Below are 9,837 nucleotides of genomic sequence, written 5' to 3'. Positions count from 1 at the left end.
ACATAATAAAATGCCTATTTAATGATTTATTTTTGATTAAAATGAATAGTACAAACACAATGTGTCCAATAATTGATGTATCCAGTTTTAATAACATCCTTTAAAAACATTTTGTGAAATGGTAAATTGCACTTCTAGTTAAGTCCATACTAACTCTGAAGTAAAATAATACAGAGATAATTTTTCCCAAATATAAAATTACCAAAATAATTGCTCAACTTGCAATGTTACTCTTAGTCATAAAGTATAATTAATTACATTATTAAAATTGGTTATTTGAATATTTAAAACAATAGCTATGTTTAACAAAGCAAACATCTATGTTTTATTATTTTTTAGATGTTTTCTATATTGTTATTCTAAAATTGAAAAACAATATTTATTTTATTTGAAGATATTACTATTATTGATTAGAGTATGAAACCTTAAGTTAAAAGTTTAACTAATAAATTTTCATTTTTCAAAAAAATGAATAAAAATTATGTTAAGATTTTTTAATAGATATATACTAAAAAATAATAATAAATAATTCAATGCAACAATTTTAAACTTGAATGAAACTAAATTTAGAATTATATTATTTTATAGGCTGTAACAGTTTTAATAACTAACATTTTTATCTATTTGATATTTTATACATTTTATTTTAAGAATATTATTAAGCATGAAGTTACAACTTATGTAATACGTATTGTTTTATAATGAAGAAAAACTAAACACATATATTTACTAAGTTGATTATTAGTATTAACGGTATAGATGATCAGCATGTATATTAGCAGCAATCTCTGATTCCCATTTATCACCATTATTTAATAACTTTTCTTTGTTGTACAAAAGTTCTTCGTGTGTTTCAGTAGAGTATTCAAAATTTGGACCCTGAAAAATGTTTACAGATATTAAGCTATAGTTTGATAAAATCATAACCACATTTAATTGTACTTCAACAATAGCATCTACAGGACATGCTTCTTGACAAAAACCGCAGTATATACATTTAGTCATATCAATATCATAACGTGTGGTACGGCGGCTTCCATCAGCTCTTTCTTCTGCTTCAATAGTGATAGCCTACATAAATCATACATATTATACGTATATAAAAAACGTATCAATATACAAAAATTTTAACAGTAATTTTACTTGGGCTGGACAAATAGCTTCACACAATTTGCAGGCAATACATCTCTCTTCGCCAGATGGGTAACGTCTAAGAGCATGTTCTCCTCGGAAACGTGGCGATAAAGGTCCCTTCTCAAATGGATAGTTGATAGTGGCTGGTTCCTTGAAGAAATGAGCCAATGATACAGCAGCACCTAAGAATAAAATTTATTTTAAGAGAACAATTAACAGCATTTATCAGTAAGACTTAAAAACATGTATGCTTGGATTAAAAAAAAACATATTACTATATTCTAAATAAAAATATACTGGTTTGTAAATTGCTCACAGCCTAATTTCCCCCACTATGTGGAAAAAAAAATTATGGACAATTACAAGAGATTATACATCACCAAATAAAAATTGGTTGAGCAGCTAATTTATTGTTATTTGAAATAGATTATAGCATTTATTTAATAAGTTTACTATACATTTTACATTATAATTGAAAGTAGACAATTTATCAAAATTGTTATTATTAAAACAATTCTATACATGTTCATTTTCTATACCAGACACATATGCAACAAAATAAATATTTCACAAATTTACTCTATTTTGCATGTGTCTAATGTACAGAAAACAAAATGTATAGGTTGTATTTTGTCAAAATAAATTGTTGATCTGTAATTCAAGAATGGAATTATAATATGCACTTATAAATATACATTTATATATCAAAAAAAAAAAAATTTTATTCTAAATATCTGCTCAAAATAATTAGCATAATTCACATTAATTTTCTTAATTTACCTCTACATAGTTCAGTAACAAATGCATAAGAAATAGCTTGATCTGACATGGCACCCCAACTTAAATTTTCAAATTCATTATCTCTGTTAACATTTATATAATTGATTTGCGATGCTAATCTAAATGGTACCCGAATAGTTGATCGCAGAACTGTATTACCTGTAAAAATAATGAACATAATGGTATACAATAACATCTTGACTATTTATAATTCAATTACACACAACTACTTATTTAACTTTTTAAATTAATTATTAAAATTATAAAAATTTAAGGCAATTATTGTAGAACAATATTGCTATATATTATATATTAGGTATATTAAATTACATTGCTTTAAAAAAATAATATTAATTGTATGTAGTATGACAATAGTTAAGGTAAAATAAGGCAACTGGTATATACATGTTAAAATAACTTTAATTTAACTTTTAATTCTTCTTCTTTTGCTGGTATATTGACTAAACTGATTATTTTTTAAGAGTTTTTTTTGTCATTATTATACTACTATTTGCGCCTCTATCTTACACTATTTTTTCTCCAGTTTTTAAATATTCTTTTACCAAATCAATTCATTATTTTGGGAATCTTCCTCTAAATCGTTCTTGTGATTTCCATTTCAATTATTTTGTTCACTCTTCTTCTCATCAAATTACTTAACCATTATATTCTTTGATCATTAACAACGCTTGTTATTGAGGCTATTTTTAGAGTTCTATCATATTGTATAACTCTTTGTTATATCTCCTTTTCGAGTTCCCTATTAATTTATTAATGATAAGTCAACATATTTTCTACTATACCATGTTTTCAAAAATTCTCAAACTTTTCTGTATAGTTATCGTCTTAGCTTAATAATCATAAATGTGGGTAAGTCTTATAATAGTTAAGAACAATCCAGCTGCAGACAGATAAAAAAAAAAAAGGCATACAATGCTACATAATTTTAAGGGCAAATAACAAAATTTTTTTGGAAAATTTAAAATACATAGATTATTTATAAAATATTAAATTTTGTTATAAAAATATTGAAAACACGTTTAAAAATTAAATAGGCACCAAGTTCCAACTCACATCCAATCAAAATTGTACATTATTATGAAAAATAATCGATTTCACAAAATTCTATAGTTGTAAAGTAAAAACATTAAGACACATTTATACCGATAGGCGAAAATAAATTTTAGGGTAAGAGGGATACTGTAGTACCCCAGCTGGTCTGCACCTGGTACAATCCAACTTTTGTTGTTCTAAACACGATATTTATCTTTAAGAATTTCATTAGTGCATAAAACGTTTTTTAGGCTTTATTATTCAAATATTTGTTTCCTCTCATCAGTCATTTATAGTGCAAAACTTTGATCTCAAATACCTATAAATATAAACTTTTTCATATATAAAGTCTTCCATTTCTTTGTAAGTTCCATTATCTATATTTTCTTAATATTGATTTGTACCTAGTCAATTCTTCTTTAATTTCAATAACTAATATTAATTTAATATTCGTTAAATAATTTGAACCATATTCATTCATAGAAAATAGATTTTGGTTGGAAGGTAGTTTTGAGTTTGATCATTGACACATAAAATACATTTTTATACAAAAAAAAAAAAATAAGTTCTTACCAGCTCTTGTTAATGTTGCTAAATTCATATTGAAAGATTTCAACGTATTGTACCTAAAAAAAAATTAAAAGTAATCGTCTAAATACTTCTAAGCTTTAACTTTTAAGTAAAAAATAATAACTTTTGAAGGAGTTTTGTAAAATTAAATAATTGTCCTTAAAGCCAAGTCTATGATTGATATGCTATCAGTATTACCGTTTCTAACTTCCAGCTCATACCAATGTTTCAGTAGTAACAGCTGATGCATGATCATTACAGAACACAGATCTGATATAGATAATATAATTAATAGATAAAAATGTATTATTTATTTTGTCTAATTAGGTAGGTACAAAAAACAAATTGAAAAAAAAATTAAGATTAATGTCAAGCCACAACTACGAATTACCTGTAATGTAACAGGTTATAGAGCAAAATAAATTTATAAAGCATAAGAAAAAATTATACAACGTAGTTAAGATCTCCACCCATAGAAAACAAAAATATCATTGTATCTGACATAAAATGATTATCAAAAACAAGCAACTGGTTGGTAATCGGTATCAAGAAAAGAATATTCAAAATAATTATTAATTATCAATCATTTCAAAAAACACTCTAATATTCTGTGTAATATTTTAATACAAAATAATAGTCTTTAAACTCAGTGTTATTAGATTTATTTTCAGAAAAAAGTTATAACCAATAGAACAAAATATGATATAGACACAATTCTTTAGTTATCATATTATTTAACAGATTGTCATATTTTAAATTTACAACACAAATGAGAATTCGCTGGTACTTGGTTAAATCTGAAAAGTTCAATAGAAAATAATGTTCAATTTGTTAATATTAACAATAATATAGGAGACATATTTATTTGATATATTTTTAATTGTCATAGTTGTAAAAAAAAAGTATAAATCAGTCATAGTTTAAGTTGACTAATCGCTTATTTTATTTTATCTTAAAAATTAACATTTAATATAGATAGATAATTTAATTATCATTATCTGAATTTAATATATCTTTGTTCGGTGAAATACAATCTCTTTGAATTTGCTTTAAATAATTTGTTGCCCTCACGGTAATATTTAATGCAGGATTAATAGGGTTTAGGTTTTCTTCACCAATCAAACTTAATCCGCACAAACTTAAGCAGGTATGCATTGGATCTGGTATAGACTCCATGTTTTTACTAAATCCACCAGTTATCAAGTTGGCATTAAGTAGAACAAAAGCCCTATTTCTCTCTGGATTTATTCTATTTAATGATCCTATAATACTGAGTGTAGCACCCAACCAGAAGGAATAACAGGTGTCCGCTTCTTTATTAGGTCTTCCTTGAAAACCACCTTTGGTTTGTCGATTTACTGCCCAGCGCTCTAATATTCTTGATTTATTATCATCTAAAACAATATTTAATTTATTTAACAGAGATAACGATGCAACTGCACAATAAGTAGAACCACCGTGCGATTCAGTTCCTGGGTTTTGTCCAAATGCTCCATCGTAGTTCAGACATTTTGAAATAAATTTAATGGCATTGTTTACATTAATACCTGAAGAATCATTCAATATGTTGCATATTGCAAGTGAACAGTACACAAATCTCAAGTCACTCTCACCATATTCGTAGTTGCTTTTGAAACTGCCATCGGGTTTTTGCAGAGATGCTACACCTTGAAGTACAGCCGACTTATTAACACGACTCAGATTGTCACCCATTGTAATCAGAATACACAATGCCATATATGTCATAGCAACATTACTTTCACAATACTTTTCTGAACCTGGATGATTCTTCAAATGAATGATGGTGGTGGAACCCATGAAACCACATTTGTGCACAGAACAATTTTCGTTGGGTACCAACTGCAACCTGTACACCCACTCGACGATGTCTTTCTTGCGGTCGTCGGAGAGCGAATCTAAGCCGTCCAATATATCCAAACCAATGAGCGCGAAATACAGAATGGTGAGCCGCGAATAATCAAACACTGCACTCTCGCCGGGCAACAAGTCCAACGAGCGATGGAAATATTTTTTGTGCAGTTCGAATTTCAAATCTGGTTTGCTCATCTTGAAGGAGACGACTCGTAGACGCAGTGGAAGTAGATTGGTATATCAGCTAACAGCCGATGGACGATTCGAAAAGGATACAATTTAACGATGACATTACCTCAACGGAGAAACAAATTCGCACAAAATCTAACAACCCGATCGTTTCGAATGCAAACAATATCCTCGAGATAATAAATTAATAAAATATCAAAAACTCGTCGTAACACAGTATTATGCAAGACGCATGTGTATAACTGTCGACTAGACTTAGGTAGTCCGGCTCAATTCGTCAATCCTCAGCCATCACTCAATAGTCAATACTCATAATAACAGACATATATCGCCGTCGTTGGTCGTTGTGTGATACTGCGGTTTCGTTTCATCGTTATCATTTTGACGTTTTCGATAATAAGAAACTAGCAAAATAGCCAAAATACCGACAGAGCGCGACACTAACACATCGGAAATATTATATTATATTATCCTGATTTTTAGACAGAATCATTCTCTTGGATTACTGAATATTACGTTAAAAACTTAAAATATAAAATATAATCACAAATTGAATAATTATTCACAATGAGTAACTTACTAACATGAGATTTTATTAGTATTGCATGGTTATTTACTCATTTACTCATTTGTCAATTTTCATCACAGGACGTCATAATCTACGGAATAACCCAAAGTTACACTGTATTACGGTACAAAGTAGATTGTGGGCCACGGATAACGATAGATATTTGATACCTACTATTCAGTATTCAGGTAATAAGTTTTCCATAAAACGATTTCTTATTTTTTTTTTTTTTTTTTTTGTTTTAATTCAAAAACTAATAAACGTTGATACTTAAAATTAATATCAAATTTAATGTTTCTATTAAAATTTTAAACACTTCTGTTAAATTTGTACTCTTTTAAAACTATTTTTAAGCACGTGAAGTATTCGATTTTTTTTTCAAAAACTAAACAAAAAAAATTTCACTCAGTTTAAAAACTTTAAAATTCAATGCAAGATTCCTCATATATTTTTAGTTATTTTTTCGGCTTGGTAATATAACTATCATTAGACTATCATAGATAGTCTATTCTATTCTATCTTTAATCAAATTGCCAAATAATGACTATAAAAATTAAAATATTATTATTTTGATTGACTAATCAATAAGTCATTAAAGTCTTTGTTTCATTGTTTTCTCATTCCAATATTCCATAACGACAATTGAAGTTGTAACTCATCGATAATCGATAGTTATGTCGGTTACTCACCCCGATTTGTAACAAATGGCAATGTGTCAATGTAAGACGTAGGTATTAATTACTATTTGATATTTTGATTGTTTTATAAATGTCAATGTTAAAGAGATAGAAACATTGAGTGTTGATCAATGACTTTTTTTCAATTATTGGACATAGAACTATTTAAGTACCTATTTAAATACTTTTTGACAAATTAATTTTAAATACATTTTTTTCGTATTATATTATTCCAAAATACTAAATGATTATTTTCGTATCATTGTATTTCAATATCCTATATCAATTTTCATATTTTATTAATTTTAATTTTGTTTTTAAAATAATATTTTATCATGGTATTAAGGATTTATAATGAGATTTAATCAAATAAACAGCTGACAATAACTACAATTTATTTCTACCCAGCTAAAATTTAACTTAAAATAATTAAATTAAAACTAAAGGTAACATTTGAAATTCTTGAAAATGATAACTGATAAGTATATAATATATACCCACTATACCCTGCAGGCCCGCAATGGTCTATCGGGACACCAGGAATTTTCCCGATGCGCCACATAATTAATTGGTGCATAATATACGATTTTTGCATAACTAATTTTGGTATTGTATGTATTATTTCCGATGTTCATAGTAATATTTTAAGGACAAATATTGTTAGTCGCCGTACAAAACCATGCAATCGCTTATTATTTTCTTTTTCATTTTTTTTAAATATTTTTCAATTATTTTCACAAATCATAATAATTTGAATCCGATGGTGAAATTTTATTTGTATATTTCTGTATATTTTTACAAAATTCGAAATATATTCTATATTGAAACGAAAATTGTTTATATACTTAGTTTATTTAAATAATTAATTATTGTAAGTTATTTAATTTGTAAATTTTATATAAATAAAAAAAAAAATTTCTTACATATTTTTTACATATTTCTATGATTTTTATTGCATATTCCGATACTTTTTAGTGTATAAAAATCCGTACTCTAATTTCATAACAATTAAATTACATCTTGCTATGTCTATCTCCACCACCATTGAAGAGATATTAAAAGAGCTAATCGAAAACGTTATACATATACAGAACGTCTTTAACAGTCCTGAAGATGAAATCTCAACGGTGGTTGAAGAAGTTATCGAGGATATAATTGCACTGTTATTATGCGAAGAACCGGGTGAGGATTTGCGAGTTGTGGAAACGGAATCAGAGGTTGGTCAACCGATCCCTAACAACTCTCCTCCGAATTATCGAAACTCCGTTTACTGTCGAAGTCATCGAAGATCTCCCACCAGCTGACGGCCCATCGACGAAAGTTGCGGAAATAGGAACTACGATGGTGATCCTGGCAGATGAGCCCGATCCAGGCGCAGTAGTTTGCAAAAAATCTTGCAGAAAGCGTTTAGCGGCTGCGTAGAAACGCGTCAAGCGTATCGCTTCGTTCCTTTGCTGCTGCTGCGTCCACAGGAACCACCCCCACACCTTTTATCGAAGACATCGATGGCCAGGACGACGGCGACTTGAGGTGACGAAGGATGAGAGAGAGAGCATGCATGGTGCCCGACGGTTAGTCACCAGAGTGCATTCTCCGACTACCCGCGGTGCGATCGGATTTGCGGACGACGCGAGTTCGGTCGCTGATGCGATCTTAGTAGTTCAACGGGTGTCTGAGCGTTATGTTGAGCGACGACGGACAAGACGACGACCGGCTAGCAGTACCAAAATACGCTTATATAGCGGTTAACAAAATTATAAATTTTATTAACAAAGAGCTATTGTTTTTTTTCGTATTGATTAATTCATAAATTAATTTTTACAAGATTATCGACTAACAAAATCGTTGAAATATTTTATAATTGCATATTGTAAAATAGATTAAACAGAAATGGCAGCGAAAATAGATTCAATAGTTGTTATAGTTACCTAAAACACTTAAAACACTACTATAAGTAAGAAACCACTGGGAAGACTGTTAAACAATTTATGTGAAAATAATGCAACCAGATAAACCATAGAGAGTAATATTAGCAGGAAGGGATGGATGGATGGAGAAGAACAAGCAAAATCTGCAGGGGAGGATTGGGTATTGAGGGATCCGGTGGATTAATCAACTGGACTTATTATTATCACAATTTAATTTTAAGTATTTTTAGTTAATAGTGCTCAATTAATTTTCATTAATTTGAAAATAAATGGGGTTTTATTATTATATTTTAATGTTACATATTATAATTGCCTCATTTTACAGCAGAATGTGTTAAATATGTTAATACAGGCCCTAATATTTGTTAAATTTCGGACTGCAAATTTAATTTTACTGCTTTAAACGGAGATTTGATTCTTGCTACTGCAGTTTAAATGGAAAAAGCAATGTATTACATATATATGTATATAATGATTTAATACAACAAAAAAATACTTTTGACTTATAGCAATGTTTGAAAATTAAAAGAAAAAAATTATAATTCAGTATAATTTAAATTTAAAAAATGCTGGAAATACTAATATTTTCTAGTAGCTGGCATATTATTTAGTTTTTGTTTTATAGACCGTAGTGCACACACATTCAAATCGTAGTGCTCACTTGTAAATTCGTGGTGCACATTGTGTGTCGTATTGTACATAAAAATGGGGCCTGTGTTAATACCTAATTTTAAAATGAAAAAAATAGATAGGTACTAGGTACCTACTAATATAATATAGATAATAAATATTTTTTTCATTTTTTTTTTTTTTTTTTATTCATAAAAGTGTTAGCATTCATTAAATACAAGTAATCAATGGCGTATTTACAAACTTATTTTTTTTTTTTTTGGGGGGGGGGGGGGGAGAAGAGTGTCATAATAGTGGCGGATCCAAAAATTTTCCATGAAGAGGACGCATAGACAATAAAAAAAAAAAGGTCATCACATAAAAATAATTTTAGTCACACCACCCCACGATTTTTTTTGAGATCATCCCTGTATTATGCATGCTCTTTTTGCATATT

General features: G+C 28.5%; 2 protein-coding genes across 2 annotated transcripts; both read right to left on the bottom strand.

The window, feature by feature from the left end:
- Positions 1 to 623: 623 nt before the first annotated feature.
- Positions 624 to 3,689, bottom strand: LOC112596416 (NADH-ubiquinone oxidoreductase subunit 8). The gene is made up of 5 exons (XM_025342081.1): positions 3,541 to 3,689; positions 1,915 to 2,073; positions 1,144 to 1,316; positions 943 to 1,071; positions 624 to 879 (listed from the first exon to the last, which is right to left on the bottom strand). The coding sequence occupies exons 1-5, from the start codon at positions 3,566 to 3,568 to the stop codon at positions 748 to 750; spliced, it is 621 nt and encodes a 206-aa protein (XP_025197866.1). The 5' UTR covers positions 3,569 to 3,689; the 3' UTR covers positions 624 to 747.
- A 625-nt stretch (positions 3,690 to 4,314) lies between these two features.
- Positions 4,315 to 5,949, bottom strand: LOC112596415 (geranylgeranyl transferase type-1 subunit beta). Its single transcript, XM_025342080.1, has one exon. It carries the CDS (start codon positions 5,602 to 5,604, stop codon positions 4,522 to 4,524), a length of 1,083 nt encoding a protein of 360 aa, XP_025197865.1. The 5' UTR covers positions 5,605 to 5,949; the 3' UTR covers positions 4,315 to 4,521.
- Between the last annotated feature and the right edge of the window lie 3,888 nt (positions 5,950 to 9,837).

The sequence above is a fragment of the Melanaphis sacchari genome, unplaced genomic scaffold (genome assembly GCF_002803265.2).
Source record: "Melanaphis sacchari strain LSU unplaced genomic scaffold, SCAv2.0 Contig31_pilon_pilon, whole genome shotgun sequence".
In the NCBI taxonomy this organism is placed as follows: domain Eukaryota; kingdom Metazoa; phylum Arthropoda; class Insecta; order Hemiptera; family Aphididae; genus Melanaphis; species Melanaphis sacchari.
The sequence above is the reverse complement of the archived record's forward strand: the minus strand, read 5'-3'. Positions and strand labels throughout refer to the sequence as shown.

What these genes read in the sequence shown, in the direction of transcription:
- LOC112596416 (XM_025342081.1), bottom strand. Translation starts at nt 3,568, where the DNA reads ATGAATTTAGCAACATTAACAAGAGCTG. An exon ending in AGCAACATTAACAAGAGCTG is followed by an intron (nt 2,074 to 3,540) that starts GTAAGAACTTAT and finishes TTATTTTTACAG; the next exon opens with GTAATACAGTTCTGCGATCA. An exon ending in TGTTACTGAACTATGTAGAG is followed by an intron (nt 1,317 to 1,914) that starts GTAAATTAAGAA and finishes TTTTATTCTTAG; the next exon opens with GTGCTGCTGTATCATTGGCT.
- LOC112596415 (XM_025342080.1), bottom strand. Translation starts at nt 5,604, where the DNA reads ATGAGCAAACCAGATTTGAAATTCGAACTGCACAAAAAATATTTCCAT.